This window comes from Rhinatrema bivittatum, chromosome 7 (assembly GCF_901001135.1).
Source record: "Rhinatrema bivittatum chromosome 7, aRhiBiv1.1, whole genome shotgun sequence".
NCBI lineage: Eukaryota > Metazoa > Chordata > Amphibia > Gymnophiona > Rhinatrematidae > Rhinatrema > Rhinatrema bivittatum.
Window position 1 is genome coordinate 189996179 of NC_042621.1, and position 19397 is coordinate 190015575.

The 19397-nt window shown below is 45.0% G+C and overlaps 1 protein-coding gene across 2 annotated transcripts in view; it reads right to left on the bottom strand.

The window, feature by feature from the left end:
- PBLD (phenazine biosynthesis like protein domain containing) overlaps positions 1-19397 on the bottom strand; it is a 44435-nt gene that overhangs the window by 16548 nt on the left and 8490 nt on the right. For both annotated transcript variants that reach the window (XM_029609671.1, XM_029609672.1), the window contains exons 4-6: positions 7985-8094; positions 7868-7897; positions 1645-1733 (exon numbers count right to left, since the gene is read on the bottom strand). In XM_029609671.1, coding sequence (XP_029465531.1) covers positions 1645-1733; positions 7868-7897; positions 7985-8094 — 229 coding nt within the window. The remainder of the gene's footprint in view (positions 1-1644; positions 1734-7867; positions 7898-7984; positions 8095-19397) is intronic.

Consider the following 19397-nt stretch of genomic DNA (forward strand, 5'->3'; position numbering starts at 1 on the left):
TTTATTGAAGGGGTTAATAAACATGTGGATAATGGTTAGCTGGTGGATATAGTGTATTTGGATTTTCAAAATGAGTTTGGCAGAGTCCCTCATGAGAGACTCCTGAGAAAATTTTAAAATAAAGTCAGGGGATAGGAGGGGATGTCCTTTTGTGGATTGTGAACTGGTTAAAAGACAGGAAACAGAGAGCAGGACTAAATGGGTCACTTTTCTCCATGGAGAAAGGCCCCAGGATCTGGGAAAGGGAACAATGAGTGAAATGATCACATTTGCAGAGGACATGATTATTCAGAGTTGTTAAATCACAAGGGGTTTTAGAAATTGCAGGAAGACATTACAAGACTGAGAGACTCAGCATCCAAATGGCAGATGAACTTTAATGTGGACAAGGGCAAAGTGATACACATATAGGAGACGTTTGACTTTCTCAGCTTCTCATTCATTATAGCATTTGTTATTTCAACTTGTCTACCTTCATACCTTTTCATTCCTTGCAACTACACACTAGCAGTATTATTCTTCTTTATGGGGTAGATTTTATAAAAAAGTGCACGCGCGTACTTTTGTTCGCGCACCAGGCGCAAACAAAAGTACGCTGGATTTCAATAGATACGCGCGTAGCCGTACGTATCTGTTAAAATCTGGGGTCGGCGCGTGCAAGGCTGCCCAAAATCGGCAGCCTTGCACGCCGAGCCGCACAGCCTGCCTCCGTTCCCTCTGAGGCCGCTCAGAGGGAACTTTCCTTCCACCCCCCCCCCCCCGCACCTTCCCCTCCCTTCCACTACCTAACCCCCCCGAGCCCTATCTAACCCCCCCCCCCTTTGTTGCACAAGTTACGCCTGATCCCCCGGTAGGGCAATCTGCCCCTGGTAGATTATCTTACTAGGAGGGGTTGGATGGTAAAGGGAGCAGAGCAACTATTTTCTGCTCTGCAGTTTCTACTTCAACCTCACCCCCTCCTCTTCCTCAGTAAACCTGCAAGGAACAGAAGAGAAGTGAGTCTGGAGCAGACATTGCAGGCAACCTGTGGGGAGAAACTGAAGGGCGGGAACTGAACAGACACAGCTCTGCTTGCAGCTGTGATTCTAGGACTTAGGATTCAGCCGAGGATAGAGTGAGGGAATACAAGTCAGGGGAGCTGCGACTTACAGGGAGGCGATGGGACGTGGGGAAGAGTGCTGGGGTCATCGCTGGAGGGGGAAGGGTAGGAAAGCAACGGAGAAAATATAGATTGGGGGGAGGTGGAAGAGAGAAAGCGAATAGGCCTCCTGCCCATCCGACCCCCACCCCCCCATATCAACAACTATCTCAGGGCAACCACAATACAAAAGTTCCCAGATATGGTATAGTTTGATGGGGGGGCACAGTGTTTCCTGCCCCAAAATGCTCCAAGTGCTAGTGCTAGATTGGGTCCCCCCTAACCCCCACCAATATGACCTCCCTACTCCTTATCCTTCACCCCCAAACTAAGCAGGTAAACCAGGCCTATGCTTTGTACCCATGGCAGGCAGCAAAGGAAAATTGGGTGCCTTCTTTCTCTTTGAAACTTCATACAAAAGCCACAGGTAAAAAGTACCTGCAGACTTTATTCAAATACAGACAGCCCTTATACAGACATTTTGTGTTACAAGCAATGAAGGTTACCTCTCATAAGTATCACTGAGACGGACAAGTAGTTTCTTGGTATCTGGAGAGTACCGAATGTCTTGCACTTTGCCGTCACCAACTGCTGCCTATTTTAAAAATAAGAAGAAAATGTTTGCTGATAAAGGGTCAGATCCACTGTCCTTGCAAAGAAAGGCAATGCATGGATTGAATTCCCATAAAGTAATTTCTGTTTAGAAGGCATGGGCAAATAGTTCATTTTTCAAACCAAAGTACATGCAGTATATATCAGGTACTCGCTCCTCGAGGGCCTGCTCTCCCTGCCTCGGTGCCTGGAACCATGGTTATTGTTTGCAAGGTTTTGGGTGGACCCTTGGACACTGTGGCAGATGACCACGCCCACGGGGGGAAGTCCCGTGAGGGTCCACAGGTCAGGCTCAGCTTTAGGACAAACACCACAGAATTATCTTTTATTAAACAGAGCTGAGAAGCCACCAGAGGTGGCAATAGTGAGTAGAGATGAAGCCTGCCTGGGCTTGTAGTACCTCAGGACACTGGAACAGCGATCCCTCAATAGCTGTGCTGTAGTGGAGAGAAACTGAGATAGTGAGATAGCAGCCAGACGTTCATCAACCGCGGGAGGAGTCGCCAAAGAGATAAGGAGGGCAGAGTGGAGACGTCGGGCAGCGACAGTCGTAACAACCATCTACTTCTGCCTGATGGAAACCTTCTACATTACAGCTACCATTTAGTGAGTAATCTAATTCTCAGTCTCTCTCATCTACAGCTTTGCCGTGCTGGGAACCCTACACCGGAACCTCCCTATATCAACTTGGTGAGATGGGTCCCTCTGCCGAGGGTCCCTAGACTGCTATTTCAGAACCTGCTCACTAATGCCACCTATGGTGGCTTACATCTGCTGTATAATAAGAGACAATTCAGTGTTTATGCGTCCTGAGTCTAGCCCAGTATTGTGGCTCCCCACGGGGCTCCTCTCTGTAGGCGTGGTCATCTTCCACAGTACCAAGAATCCACTCAAACACCTCAAAACCATAACAACTCGTTCCATTCCACTTATTTTATAGACCTCTATCATATCTCCCCTAAGACATCTCTTCTCCAAGTTGAAGAGTTCTAACCTCCTTAGTCGTTCCTGTAAGGACCCTTCGCAAGATATATACAGTACTTTTATTTCTATTGTATTTTATTTTACCTTTCTAAACCTAAAAAAACTGAATCTATTTCATAGAGACAGGCAATTAATTTCTGCCTACAGATATATTCTGTGAAATAAGGACATACCTAGAGTCACTTCCTCCTAGCTCAGAAGTTATAAACCAAAGCAGGAAACTGATGGGGAGTAGTAAAATTGGTCAGTAAGATGAATCTGAGTTTAACTGCTCTAAATATCACACAAAAATGTATATTATATGTTATGAATCGCGCTGCCCGCGGGTCTCCCCACGAGCAGGCACTCACCCCATGCTGCTTCTCTTCAGCCGACGTGGCAGGACGCCGCCGTCAGCCTTCCCACGTGGCTGGAGCCACGGACTCTGCGCTCCCCTGCGGCCCGGACGCCGCCCATCGGGTCTCCCTTCATCGTGGCCGGAGCCGCGGGCCTTCTGCCCTCTTCAGCGCGGCCGGGAATGCCGCAGACATCTGCTTCATCTTCGAGGCGCGAAGGCCGCATCCCCAGGCCGGAGTGGCGGCTGGAGCCGCCCCTGGGGCCTCCTGCAGCGGCTGGAGCCGCTGCCCTCATCGGGCCTGCTCCTCAGGCCCTGCCCTGCTTCCTCTGTGTTTGTGCAGGCCACTGTCCACGGTCCTGCACAGCTCTCCTGCTGCTCCTTAGGTGCCGGCGCGCGCCTCTCTGCTAGATTTAAAGGGCCAGACACAGGAAGTGTGCTGGCTCCACCTAGGGAATGAACTTCCTGCTTCAGCCCTATAAAAGGGCTGCTCCGTCATTCAGTCTTCGCCTTGCATTGGAGTTGCTTCACTCTGGAGGCTCCTGCCTGCCAGAGCTCCGTCAGGTCTTCTTCTTCTTCTCCATGGAGTTCTTGTTGTTTTGTCTCGTCATGCCAAGTCATGTTCGTGCCTGAGGTCCCTGTCCAGGTGTTTCGTCTTGATCTTCCGTTTCCCGATGTTCCAGGTTCCTTGATGTCCTGCTCCCGTGTCTTCATCTTCAGCGCTCTTGAGCCTTCTGGTACCTGTTAGTCCGGTGGTCCCTCAGATGATGTGTGCCCGAGCGTGGACTAGCCTACAGGTGGACAGGTGTCCTGTGCTCCTGAGCTATCATGCCCTGCCAGCCGTTGGTGGAGCTTTGGACGACACCGGCTACGTCGTTGGAGTTCTGCTTCATCTGGATCCTTCCTGCGCTTGTCCCGCTCCCAGCGTGGTCCGTGACCAGCCTCCTCGGGCTGTGTAGGATGCGCAGTGGGACAGGGTGGTCCGCGACTCAGTCCCGCGGGTGGGCTGAGTAGGGTGCCCTGAGAGACAGTGCCAATGTCCTTCCGCCCAGTTTCTCGTCTTGTCTGGACTTCGTCAGTTCCTCGTCTTGTCTTGGATGCCGTTGCATCATCTTGGTATCATGTCATGTTCCTGATGTCGTCGCATCGACCACTGGTCCGCGATGCCGTTGCATCGATCCTGCTGTCAAGTCTTTGTCCGCGATGCCGTTGCATCGATCCTGCTGTCATTTATTTATTTAAAGATTTATATACCGACAACCATTTGCACATCGTATCGGTTTACATATAACTTGGAACTATGATAGCTTGGGTATCATTTAGGCATGGCCTTTACAGTGAACAAGGCCCGTCTGCCCTTGACCTCAGGCCAGGCCTGCTGCTCCATGCTGTTCCATGCAGCAGGCCCAAAAGGGCTCGGAATGGTCCTCCGACCATTCACATTCCATCATCATCTGTTGTTGGCCATGGGAGCTTGCCGGCCTGGCAGAGGGTAAGACTGTCAGCCATGGTGGAACACGCCGTCAACCCTCGGTCCGGTCCTGGATCCTTCTGGGGTCGGGCTGAGGCCCATGGGCATACTAAAACACCCCTTCTCGACATTATATCAGGGTATGATTTGCCAGCATGAAGTAGACAGAGAGACCTGAGATCTATACAAGATTTCAGCACAGCATGAGAAGATATAAAACTTAGGAAAGTAATGTGGACATTTTGTTGGGCAGACCATGATTACAATTAAGGTCTAACATGGACAGTCTTGCCATCCAATCAGATTTGAAATGAACTCTAGCCAATTGGTAACAACTTGCTGCATTGCAGAGTGTCTCTCTAATTGTCATAAGGCTCAGTCATACCGAATGAGATATCTGCAAGGCCAGATGTCTGTGAACTGGCTAACTAATTAAAGAGGCCCAATACTAAACATCAGCTATTTCTGATCCAGATACAGGTGGTGACAAGCTAAACTCTGCCTATAAAGACTGCATGCAAAATCATCAGCATAGAAGTCTTAACCAAGAAGATCACAATGGGCAACAAGAAGTGCTGGAAGCCCAAGATATCATAGAGAGTCCTGGCAGCATAACGGCATGCCCTGTTAAAAGTTTCAATTTGGCTACACTTCTGAAGCAGCTAAACTTCAGGTGATATAATTTTAGATGGGGACAGCAACTTTAGGGTAAAAACTTTAAGTAATAAGATTTGTTAATAAATTTTGGGTGAATTCCTATTGTTAAGTGATAGCTCGGAGCTGATAGAGTTATTGGAAAGGGTGGGGTTACAGAATCTTAGAAGTGGGAGTCCATTAAGGGTTAGCCCATTTATACATTACAATTATAGATAAGTAGCCTGGAGATTACTAATAGGAATCCAAGATTTTGAGATATTTCTCTGCATATAGTCAACTTAAAGATTAGAATGTTTTCAGATGTCTAGAAATGGAGGGAAAATTAATGGTTAACAACTGGAGAAACTAATGATAAAAGGCCCCTTCCAACAAACAATTTGAGGAAAGAGATGACAATTTTTTACACCTATAAAGTCAGAGAACGCTTATAGAAGCTATTAACCTCACAGAATAACATTTAGACTGTGTGTCTTTTGTTTAGTGAGAGAAAGTGCAGCTTCTGTTATGTTCAGTGACATTACTCACTCTCTTTACTTGTGCTGTAATAATTACACAGGAAAATTCTTCAAAATTACATTTTATATTAGGTTATTGTTAGGAAACCTCTAATAAAACGTGGGTGTTTTCTTATCTGTCTGTGCCTGATAGTGTGTTCTTCTTTAGTAGTTTACAGTCTTTTCTTCTTTCTGCTTGCACAGGCTTACTGCACACTACTTCCACTTCCGGGCTGTGGGAATGAGGCGAGGTCATGCCAATAGTGCCACTGCCTGCAAGTCCTTCCATCAACTCTCCTGCCATGTTCCACTGAGGAGATGAAAGAATTTGCATCTCACTGGGCAGAGGAGGGGGAGATGGTATACAAATTTTATAAGTAAAAACATAACACACCTGTATGTGCTTGGCAACGCAATGGTGTGTCATGACACACCGGTTGAGAATCGCTGGGCTACCTCTTAAAATGGGGTACTTTCTGGCAAAGGAGGCTCAATAGGAACTCAGTGGGTGTGTGTTTACTTTTCTAGAGTTTTATATAAGCCAACAATGGGTGAAATTTGTTAATGAAGCCGAGGTTTAAGATTTAAAAGCAGCCTCAAAAAGGTGGGTTTTAGATGGGCTTTAAATAAGGCAAGCAAGGGAGTATGACACACTAGCTCAAGAAATGTATTTCAAGCACATGGTGCAGCCAGGTGGAAAGCCATGGCGTTGGGAACTGGTGGTAGAGAAGAAGGGCATAGATAAATATGACTTGCCTGACACAAGGAGGGGTCACACAGGAAAACGGCCAAGTCGCAACAATTCCGATAATTAGAGTTCTCCTTAAAACATTTCCAGACCCCATACATCATATCTGACAATAGTCAAAAGTTGCCCCCTCTTCAATACACCCCCACCTACCTTAAATCTTCTCAGTCATGGCCTTGTGAGCTTGACTCAAAACCTATTTGTTTATGTGCTTTGTATGTCCACTAGATTGTAAGCTCCAGATTGTTTATTATATATCTCCGAATCATGCTGCATACATCTGGTATGCTGCTGCACTATACAAATCATGATAATTGGTTCTCATTTGCTATAACCTACTATGTTATGAAAATACTTGCATAGAGATCAAGGAAAATGAACTTTATTCATGTCCACAAAATTGCACATTTGCAGTCTTTGTTCAAGAGGGCTGCTCAGCAGTGAGACAGCAGGCTATGGCATGGGAGGGTGTGGAGAGCCATTTTTGGCACTGTAGTAGGTAAACCCGATCCAGAATACAAGAAAAAAAGGGGTTATTGTGACTGTGATACTATTTGTAGGTCTCTAGCTGGCAAACCCTTCATTTAAATCCGCTGTCTTTTACAGAATTTCATTGTTGTTCTGCTGCTTCATGAAAGCAGTTTTACTTTTGGAACTCTAGAAAAAAAAACAGTTTGACCTGCTGAGATGGGTGTGGCTGAACTTTGTCTCCCACTGACCTCAGTTTGTTTCCCACACAACCTTGCAAAGATTCTCCTTTTCTCCTGGACCCAACAAGACTACTAGAACTCTGCACAACATATGTTTAATAGTGCTGGTGCTTACTCCCACCAAAAGGAATGAAGCAGAGAACGGAAGCTGTGATTGTTTTCAAACATTCCAGTTATCTCGTAGTTATTGTGCATTGACACAATGATTGTTTCACATGAGTCAAAGTTATACATATTTCCATTTCTAACCCAAAAAGCTAATATGCATTACTTAAGTTCAGATTAGGGCAAATACACAAACCTTGTCTTGCATTCACAAGAATTTCTCTAGTTTTTTGTTGTTGGTTTTACAGTATAAAATTAAACTTTCAGATAAATGTAGAGCACATGTTGACTGGAGTCATATGGGTTGCACAGTAGGTTGTCATGATTGTTGATGGTATAAAGATAAACAGGGAATAGGGTACAACAGGAAGGAAGAATGAGTAGAAAAACCAACAGAGGCTGGAATTAGAAACTGGGAAAACACACAGGATGAGAGACTGGATAAGGGCTGGATTCTGTGGGGTATGTGGAGCAGATCTGTTTTGATTCTTCTAGGTCTGTGTACTGCAACATTATTCCTACATAAATTGGAGCAGTTAGTCACATTTTAGGAATCAGTGATTGTGGAGGACTGAAAAAAATGCATGCCCACGAGTTGTAAGCTGAAAGCTTACCTTTATTAATTCTTCCATCTCTTGACGCTCCTAAATGAAAAAAAAATACACAATATATTTAATTAAACAATGTAAGCATTTCCATCATTAATAATTTGTTATAATTAAATGTCTTACCTGCTTATAGGTTGAATAGCATGGCAGATCTATCACAATACCATCTTCTGCCTGTCTAGTATATAACTTTCCGCTCCGTGTTAGAAAGGTAAGAGATGGGTTTCTGTTCACTGGTGAAATACAATGAATACATTTTATCCCATGCTTCATTCACTTTCTAAAAGCAGAGGTTAAAAAAATGCGAAAACTTTGTAGAAGGAGAATATCACTTCAAATGTTTAAACGCCACTCTATGCATGTGTGCTCTTTCTTCTACAAAGTTTCATCAAGTTTTAAACATACAAAAGGGCTTGAGTCAGAGCAAGATTGAAACATGTGAGCAGTTGTGCCAGTCATCAAGGTTTCAACCCTGGCTACTGATCATTTAAGCACCTTTTGTAAACATTCGTAATTTATATATCATAAAAAATACAAACGTATTCACTGGAGGAAAGAAGAGAAAGGGGGATATAATAAACATTCAAATATTGGCAGACTGATAAAGGAAGGAGTAATTTTCCATAGAAAATGCAGAAATAAGCATCAAGCAATTTGTAGATACCTTTTTATTGGACTAACTTAATACATCTATGACTTGCTTTAAGTTTTCAACACACAATTAAGCTCTGGAATTTGCTGCCAGAGGATGTGTTTGGGCAATTAGTATAGCTGGGTTTAAAAAAGGTTTAGAAGCCCATTAACTGCTATTAATCAAGTTTACTTAGGGGCGGATTTTAAGAGCCCTGCTCGCCTAAATCCGCCCAAAACCGGGCAGATTTAGGCGAGCAGGGCCCTGCGCGCCGGTGAGCCTATTTTACATAGGCCTACCGGCACGCGCAGAGCCCCGGGACTCGCGTAAGTCCCGGGGTTTTTGAAGGGGGGCGTGTCGGGGGTGGGGCCGAGCGCCACGCCGTTTTCGGGGCGTGTCGGCAGCGTTTTGGGGGCGGGCCCGGGGGCGTGGTTACGGCCCGGGGCGGTCTGGGGGCGTGGCCGCACCCTCCGTACCCGCCCCCAGGTTGCGTCCCGGCGCGCTAGGGGCCCGCTGGCGCGCGGGGATTTACGTCTCCCTCCGGGAGGCGTAAATCCCCAACAAAGGTAAGGGGGGGGTTTAGACAGGGCCGGGGGGGTAGGTTAGGTAGAGGAAGGGAGGGGAAGGTGAGGGGAGGGCGTTAGAGGATTCCCTCCAAGGCCGCTCCGATTTCGGAGCGGCCTTGGAGGGAACGGGGGTAGGCTGCGCGGCTCGGCGCGCGCCGGCTATACATAATCGATAGCCTTGCGCGCGCTGATCCAGGATTTTAGCGGATACGCGCGTATCTACTAAAATCCCGCGTACTTTTGCTTGCGCCTGATGCGCCAGCAAAAGTACACGAACGCGCCGTGTTTGAAAATCTACCCCTTAGGGAATAGCCACTGCTATTACTGGCATTAGTAGCATGGGATCTTCTTAGTGTTTGGGTAATTGCCAGGTACTTGTAAACCTGGATTGGCCACTGTTGGAAACAGGATGTTGGGCTTGATGGACCCTTGGTCTGACCCGTATGGCAACTTCTTAGGTTTGCAAGGGGATATGGCAGTCTGTGGGGAATGGGGGTTTGGAGAAATGCATATTTTATTTAGTAGCTAATACTGACAAAAATATTGTAAGATCCTGCATTGTCACTGATCCTGTTAGGATCCTCATCATCTTCCTATATATATTTCTAAACTTGGCTACTTTGGTCAGGCTTTTAGCTTGTCCATTTGATTTAAAAATGCGTTTTTGGAGACTACTTCAGAAGAATACATTTAACTGTATTTACACAGAAAAGCATCCATATATTGAACAGATGGTAACACATGCGAGAGCAAGAAGCTGAATTATCACAAGTTTGAAATTCCTATGTTATGTTTGGCCGGTTGCAGGGTGGTCCCGCAACTGGCCACACTCACCCAAGCACCGCCAGAAGTGCTGAGAGTCCTCTTCGCTGCATGAATGCTGCCACCCAGCCTCCCACCATAGTGCTGTGCCATCCTCTAGGCCAGTGGTTCTCAACCAGTGTGTCGCCAAGAACACGCAGGTGTGTCGCTGACCCAGCTGCTCCCTCTACACAAGTGAAATAGGTCTTCCGCCCATGCTTAAAATGCTGATAGCCCGGGCGGAACGCAGCAGGACAGCTGGAGTCAGCGGCACCAGCATGCTCTCTTCTTCCTGCCCCCCCTCCCCCCGGGGCCCGGAAGAGGAAGTGGTGAGCAGTGGGTGCGTGTGCGGGAAGAAGAGACCATGCTAGTGCGGGCAGCATCGGCCCGAAGAAGAGAAGAGAGGCACAGCCTGAGGAATGAGCAGTGTGACTCAGAGAAAAATGAAGAACGTCGTCAACCCCCGTAGCCAAAGGGACTCCTTTCTCCGTGAGGGCTGAAAATGAAGTACGGTAGGTTGCTGCTGTCTTTAGGGTTAGAAGTGGAGGAGGCTGATGCTGCCTCTAGTTCGGGGGAGGGGGGAGAGTGAGTGAATAAGCAAGCATGTGTGTTTGAGATCCTGTGTGTGTGTGAGTGAGATAGCATGTATGTGAATGATTGAGAGCCTGTATATGTGAAAGAGTATGTGTGTGATTGAGAGCTGGTTTAGGTGAGGGAGCATGTGAGTATGTGATTGAGAGCCTGTGTGTAAATGAGAGAAAGAGAGAGCATGTTTGTAAGCATGTGAATGAGAGTCTATGTGTGAGAGAAAAAGACAGCATGTATGTGTGTGATTGAAAGCCTGTGTGTGTAAGCCTGAAAAGATAGACAGCATGTGTGTAAATGTGTAATTAAGAGCCTATATAAGTGAGAGAGAAAAAGCACGTGTATGTGAGCGATTGAGAGCCAGTGTGAGAGAGAGGAGAAAGTTGCAAGCAAACCATCCCTCCTGCTAATTCAAAACAATCTCAGGGCACCTGGATATCAAACGTTCCCAGGTATGCAGAGCAAAACGTTTTTTGTATTCTTATTCTTTTTCATTACTGGGTCTTTGTGCCTGCTATTTTGAAATATTTCATTGGTATCTAGAAATTTTTGATATGAGTTTTTAATTATTGGATATTCCATTCATCCGCTGTTTTGAAATAATCTGTTCTTTTTGTTAATAAGGTTTTACTGCTACTGATTTTATATTTCTTGATTTGTTTTATAAGGATGGGTGATGTTTATTTATTTTATTTATTTATTTAAATACTTTTGATATACCGATACTCAAGACTAGCGTCTTATCATACCGGTTTACATTGAACTCGGGGTAACCAATTAACTAGGAAGATAAAGTTACAATGAACAGGGGGTTTACAGTGTGGGAGAGAAGAGAGCATAGGCATATGATTAACATAATTGATTAAAAACGTAACTAAGAATAGTATAACAAAGATTAACACAGGATCTTAGACAATGGCTTAGTTTTTAGGTCAATAGAACAGCAGGCACCAAGGGGGGGGGGGCGGATTTGTGAAAAAGGAACGGATAGCTGTGTTGTTAGTAGGGTGTCCATTAAGGGAAGGCTTGTGTGAACAGCCACGTTTTTAGTTTCTTTCTGAATGAGAACGGGCATTGTTCTTGTCGCAGTTCCGGGGAAAGAAGATTCCAATGGTATGGACCAGCCGTGGATAGTGCTCGTTTCTGGATTGAAGTGTGACTCGTGGATTTGCTAGGGGGGGCTTGTAGCGATCCTTTATAAGCCGATCTGATCGGTCTTGTGGAAACGTGAAATTCGAGAGGAATTTTGAGTTGTAGAGTAGATCGGTGATGTATGTTTTTGTGGATGATGGATAAGGTCTTGAACATTATTCTGTGGTTGATAGGTAGCCAATGAAGATTTTTTTAGGATTGGTGTGATGTGGTCCTTGCGCCGGGAGTTAGTAAGGATCCGTGCTGCGGCATTTTGTAGTGGTTTCGTTGAGGTAGCTGGAAGGCCAAGGAGGAGCGCGTTACAGTAGTCTATCTTTGAAAACAGTATGGCCTGGAGTACTGATCTGTAGTCTTGAAAGTAAAGGAGAAGTTTTATTTGTTTCATTTGTTTTGATGTTTCTTTTTTTCCTTTGTTGCACTGCATACAGAGACTCTGGCTTGTTACGGTTTCCAATTCAGTTTTTGTCTGCATGCTTCTAGTTATGCGTTTTGGTCTCTTTATTCTTTGTTAGGTGAGGGTCAGCACATGTGACTCAGGTGAGGTTTTCTGCTAGTGTAGGGCTCTATAGCAGACTGACTTGGTATGTTTTCCTAATAGGAGATGTATTGGTGTCTTAAGGTCTGGTGTAATATTTTTAGTGTTGTCTTTTCTTAGGTAAGGTGGTTACTGTTTGAGTGCCGGAAATTGGTGCTTTTTTGGTGTGGGATGTTTACTATTTATGCAATTTCTGTTCAGACAGAATACGTATCTTTTCCTTGTGTCATTCTTAACAATAAAAATAATACTGGATCTTTATTTTTTATTTCCGCCAAAAATTGTAGTGAGCAGTGTGTCACACATGTGAGCGTGGCCTGTCAGGTGTGTCACGATGGGAAAAAGGTTGAGAACCACTGCTCTAGGCACACGTGTGCACCATGCATCTGCATTTACAGGCCCCGCAGCGTGAAAACACGGAACTGGTGCACTGTGACTGGATGGTTTTACAGCCCAATTTTACAAAAGATTCTCTCCTGCATTGGTGCCTTCTTTATTGACAATGTTTAATTCCCTAAGATCAGGCAACTCTTTATTTCCTGGGTCCAGTGTGGCAGGTATTACTATTCCAGCCAAACCTGGCCACGACTGGGCTTCATGCGGGTCCTATAGGCCTGTATCATTGCTTAACGTGGACCTTAAGATATGAGAAACATTTTGTCTAGTTGTTTGAACAGGGTAACGGCTAGACTGGTACATCCTGACCAGACTGGTTTCATCCCCGGCAGGATGACGGCAGGCAATGTGCGCAAAATCATTGATCTCATATGGTGGGTACAGAAAGAACATATTCCTGCTGTTCTGCTTTCGGTGGATGCTGAGAAAGCCTTCGACATGGAGCATTGGCCCTTTTTATTCTGCACCTTGGAAAAAATGAACTTTGGGTCCCTTTTTCTCAGTTGGTTCCATCAGCTTTATAGTGACCCGAAAGCTTGCATTAAGGTTAATGGTAGCTAGTCTGACCTTTTTGCTGTAAGGCGGGGGACAAGACAAGGATGTCCTCTGTCTCCTTTGCATTTTGCCTTATGTTTGGAACCCCTGCTGATAAAAATCTGTAAATCAGGTAATATTGCTGAGGTCTCAGTGGGTATTATTAGTTAGAAGATGTCTCTTTTTGCTGATGATATTTTATTTACATAGACGAAACCCTATCAATCGTTAGCTGGGGCAGTGGACGCCTTCAGCGAGTTCAGTAAAGTTTCTGGATTTAAATTAAATCTGGTTAAGTCAGAACTGCTCAATCTTTCTGTTCCAGTAAGAACATAAGAAATTGTCATGCTGGGTCAGACCAAAGGTCCATCAAGCCCGGCATCCTGTTTCCAACAGAGGCCAAACCAGACCACAAGAACCTGGCAATTACCCAAACTCTAGATCAGCTCTCTCAGTTGAGAAGCAAATTTCCCTTTAAGTGGGCCAATAAGAAAATTAAATTCCTGGGTATTCATATTAGCAATAGCTTAGATGAGTTGTATAAACTGAATTATTCTGTTGTGCTCGGAGGTGGACCCTTGTCCTGGGGCAGTGGAGAGACACCTCCTGATAGGGAACAGAAGGCAACTGCCCCCAGGGGGCAGAGCACGGGAGGAGACAGATGCTCGGATGAGCTTCACCACTGGAAGCATGAGGTCCCCCCGGGAGGAGCCCGTAGGGACCTGGGCAGCTTGGACTTAGGTGAGCCTCGCAGGGTCTCCTGGGAGAGTAGAAGTCCGGCTGCCCACAGACACAGGGAGAGCGCAATTGGGTTCGAGATTAGAGGTCCAATGGAGCAAGGAGGACCAGAACAGCGTAGGTGATGACAAGGCAAGGAACAGAGCAGAATCTAGGGACGAAGTCAGGCGAGCAAAGGTCAGAGTCCAGAGGAAGGCCGTGGGATGGTCAACAAGGCAGATACCGGAGATCAGACGAGGTCACAGGCAGGCCGAAGTCAGGAGGCAGGCGGGTCAAGGAACAAGCTGAGGTCTTGAGGCAGGCGGGTCAAGGAACAAGCTGAGGTCAGTACCAGTTAGACAGTCCGGAGTTACTACCTGGGAAAACGTACAGACGAACACAGGAACAAGACGAGCAGGAACTAGAATGCAGGAACAAGGCAGGAACAGGACTGGAACAAGACAAGATCAGGAACAAATGCAGAGGCAATCTAGCATACAAGCCAACCCGATTGCCAAGGCAAGGAAGCACAGACAGGAACTTCCTTATATCGGGGGATCAATCAGGGTGCGCCACGGAGCTAAGGCCCGCCCTTGGCCCTACAAGAGGCCGGGCAGTCTGCGCGCACATAGGGACGTGGCCAACATCACTGAGGACGCCGAGCTTCGGCGTGAGGCCTGGCGCGCAGTGGAAGGCCCGGCGACCGCTGCCGCGGGAAGCCAGGGCCTAGAGGAGTTGGCAACTACCGCTAGGGAGGCCGACCCAGGACCTGCCATGGGACTGTGAAGGTGAGCAGGCCCGTGCACGGGACGACCGCGGAACACTCTCCCTTGATAAAAATTATATTCTGTGATTTAGAAACCTGGTCAGAGTTCATGTTGTCCTGGTTGGGCAGGATAGCAATCATAAAAATGAATGTTTTACCCAGATTCTGTTGTTATTTTCAGTTTCTTCCAATACACATGTCTACTGCTGTGCTAAAACAATAGCAATTCATATCTTTGCTTTCATCTGGAAGTGTAAGCCCCCCTGGATTGCTAGAAGTGTAATGTTTCGTCCTAAATTGAAGGGTGGGCTTGGAGTCCCCCATCTTAGTTGGTATTATGTGGCTGCTCAAATGCATGCTATTTTAGATTGGAATAGAAAATGTGAACAGAAATTGTGGGTAACGCTGAAACAGGCGATAGTTGGTGGTATGCCATTATGGGCTCTGATTTGGCAACAGATTACCTGCTTGCCTCCAACTATGGGTAACACTTTGAGGTTATGGCAGCATAACTTAGTGAGCAGGAGACAGTGTTTCTTTAATCATCCATTAATTACAATAGCTCCTTCCCAGCGGGATTGAACATGCTTTATTTCAGAAATTGGGTGGAAGAAGGAATTATCCGTCTGGGTCAGTTATGGGGGGAGGGGGGGATCTCACTTTTCAAGCTTTGCATGATAGATATCATTTGCAGAGTAATGAGATCTTCTGATACCTATAAATCAGACATTTATTTATGGCAGAGAGAGTTGGGGAGGATTTACTTCTGGGTAAAACACAGTTTGAACATTGGTGTGATCATGCAGATAAAATGAAGGGTATGATAACTAATGTATATGGCTTCCTTAATAAGAACATAAGATATGCCATACTGGGTCAGACTAAGGGTCCATCAAGCCCAGTATCCTGTTTCCAACAGTGGCCAATCCAAATCACAAGTACCTGGCAAGTACCCAGACATTAGATAGATCACAGGCTACTGTTGCTTATTAATTACCGTCATAGCAGTTTGACATCCCCTACTGCTACAACTAGGTATAGGATACCATGTATAGCTGATTACAATCATTCCGGTATACTAGTGTTTATTATAGCCTTATGTATATATCTTTTATTATTTATGTCTGAGACTAAATATTAACTTTCTATGCTAGCCATTACTCTGGCTTTTCCTCCTCCCAGTTCAAGTGCCCCTGTTTATTGTAACTTCTCACTCTCTTCTTCTCTCCTAGCCTATTGTTCATGTTGTTGTTAATGTGATTGCACCACTGTTTATTGTAAACCGATACGATATGATTGGTATCATGAGTGTCGGTATAAAAAAGCCCTAAATAAATAAATAAATAAATTTATGGATTTAACCTCTAGGAACTTATCCAAACCTTTTTTTATACCCAGTTATATTAACTGCTGAAACCACATCTTCTGTCAATGAATTCCAGAACTTAGCTATGTGCTGAGTGAAAAAGAATTTTCTTCAATTTGTTTTAAATGAGCTACTTGCTAACTTCATTGAGTTCCCCCTGGTTTTTCTATTATCTGAGAGAGTAAATAACCAATTTACATTAACTTGTTCAAGTCCTTTCATGACTTTGTAGACCTCTATCATATCCCCCCCTTGGTTGTCTCATCTCCAAACTGAACAGTCCTAACTTCCTTAGCCTTTCCTCATAGGGCAACTGTTCCATGCCACTAATCATTTTGGTCGCCCTTCTCTGCACTTTCTCTAGTGCAGCTATATCTTTTTTGAGATGTGGTGACTAGAACTGCACACAGTATTCAAGATGCAGTCTCCCCATGGAGCAATACAGAGGCATTATAATATCCCTTGTTTTATTTTCCATTCCCTTCTTAATAATTCCTAACATTCTGTTTGCTTTTTTGATCGCCACAGCACACTGAGCAGACGATTTCAATGTATTACTCACTATAACATCAAGATCTCTTTCCTGGATGGTAACTCCTAAGATAGAACCTAACATTGTGTAACTACAGCAGACCCCCATTCCTCACAAACTGCCTTATTCCCTTGTAAACCTAGGAAGTTGCCATACTGGGTCAGACCAAGAGTCCATCAAGTCCAACATCCTGTTTCCAACAGTGGCCAATCTAGGTAACAAGTACCTGACAAGTATCCAAACATTAAATAGATCCATTGCTACTAATGACAGTAATAGCAGTGGCTGTTCCCTAAGTCAACTTGATTAATAGGAATTTATGGACTTCTCCAGGAACTCATCAAAACCTTTTTTAAATTGCCTAACCACAACCTCCGGCAATGAATTCCAGAACTTAATTGTGCATTGAGTGAAAAAGAATTTTCTCCAATTTGTTTTAAATGCGCTACTTGCTAACTTCATGCACAGGAAGTGAGCTTCTTCTATAAGAAAGAACGCTTTAGAACAAATGTAAATGGCATGAGGGTGAAAGTGAAGAATATCAGGAGTATTCTAAAGAAATATTTCTTTACAAAAAGAGTGGACCACTCATGGAACAGATTCCTAATGGATTTCTGAGAAAGAGGAAAAGGCTATAAAGCTGAACAGGTGATGTGGATTGGCTGAGTAGATGGGCCATATGATCTGTCATCATGTTCTGTATTTCACATAAAATTATACTAGGTACATATTTCGGAGCGGCCTTGGAGGGAACAGGCAACGCACGCCGGGCTCGGCGCACGCAGGTTGCACAAATGTGCACCCCCTTGTGCGCGCCGACCCCGGATTTTATAAGATACGCGCGTATCTTATAAAATCCAGCGTACTTTTGTTCGCGCCTGGTGCACAAACAAAAGTACGCCCTCGCGCAAATTTATAAAATCTACCCCAGCGTTTCTGGCCAGAAATATATTTTCTTTGTAGCAGGTGTGCAAAATATAGTTCACAGTTCTGCAGTCTTGCTGATGATGCTGGAGTGCGTAGGCACAAGTTCTTTGACTCTCCGGTCCCCCAGTCCTGGCACAATCACGGCACAGCACCTACTATCCGAAGCTTTACAGACTCAGAGAGAATCTATCCACCCTTTACACGAGTTGTCTTCCGCAAGAGAATCTAAGCATGCATATGCCTCTTTTGCTGGAGACACTGTACTGAGCTATGTACTAACTAATAAAAACGAACCAATTTACTAGTACATACTCTCCAGTTTGGATGCTGCATTCTTCTAATGAGTGATTGCCAACTCTACCTTCTGCCAAGTAAGCCCATCTTAAGGAAGCAGAGTTGGGCCGTCTCAGTGACTGGGCCAACAATGTGGAAATCCTTGCCATTAGAGTTCCAGGCCACTGATGATTATGTTAATATTTATGAAAAAGCTCAAGGTCTTTTTTTTTCAGGAAGCCTTTTTAAAGGGTAGCTAGACTCATTGAGAATTTTTAAATTTATGGTACACTTATTAGATAAAGATCTGTTATTATTGTTGCATTTCCTTTGTCTGCTTATGAATTTTATATTTTGCTGCAATCCACCCAGCATAGCTGATCTGATATGGATGGAACAGAAATTTTATAAACAAGTAAATGTGGGGCCTTGTCTAGTTTTGTCAGTTATTCAAATGTACTTTTCTTTCTCTGATTATAAGTACTGTAAGTCAGTCTCACTGGTATATATAGCTCTAGTAGAGAAGGGTTTTAGTTAGCAAAGAAAATTACCCTTAATTTTATCTCACGTATTCATTTGGAGATTTAGCTCCAATCAAAAACTGTACAGATCTTAAAACTGCTCTAACAGCAGTTCACTCTGCCAGGGTACATATGTAGTGCCAGTACTTGAACACTTTGGGCCAGATTTTAAAAACTACGCGTGGGTAGAGGTAGAGAGAGAGAGGTAGAGAGGTGTACTCTCCCAGAGTACACCTCTCTCTCTTTTGCACCTCCAGTTTCCCCTTAAATAAACTTTATCCCAGTGAATACCCTCCCTCCCTCCCCATACCCTGCCCCCTGCCTATCCTCCCCCACCGCTCCCTCCCCCTTCCTCCCCCCCGTTATCATTGCTCCTTTGGTTCTCTTTGTATTCTGATTTTTGGTTTCTGTTATTAATGTGTTATTGTTATATTGTTATATTGTTTCATTGTATTTCCCGCCTGAGTTCTTTGTAAACCGGCATGATGTGCTCCACGAATGTCGGTAAATAAAAGTTAATAAATAAATAAATAAATAAATAAAATCCAGGGTCGGCGCACGCAAGGGGGTGCACAATTATGCAACTTGCGCGCACCGAGCCGCACAGCCTTCCTCCGTTCCCTCCGCCCCCCCCCAGCCCTACCTAAAACCCCCCTTACCTTTGTCCTATAAGTTGCGCCTGCCTCCGGACAGGCGTAGATTGCGCGCTTCGGCCGATGGCCGGCCCGCGATCCCGGGCACAGCGGCAAATGGCCACTGTGCCTGGAGGCCCCGGCCCCTTCCCGCGCGTCACCAAGCCTATGCAAAATAGGCTCGGCGTGCGCAAGAGCGGGTTTTCGGGGTTACATGCATAATATACGCGCCTAACCCTTTGAAAATCCTCCCCTTTGTTCCAGTCAATTGTTACAGATTCTGGTTTTATCACTAGCTTCTGACTGAACAGATCCTTTGATTTAGTGTCCAAATTCAGTCAGATTCAATTCAAACTTTTCTTCATTCAAACTTAACTAAAGTAGAAGTTTATTATTCTGCACATCTCAGCTGGTAAATGTAATTTTAACTAAATTTCCTTTCATGCAAATTTCTCCTGCTTACCTTCTCTCAAAGGCTTTTTCTATTAGAGCTGTAGCAGTGGGTAAGAACTTAACCTACATCTTCCAGGGTTAAAGGTTTTCCTCTGTCACCCAATTTCTTTTTTTCTCTCTCTCTGACAACTAAAAGCAACCTTTTTTTA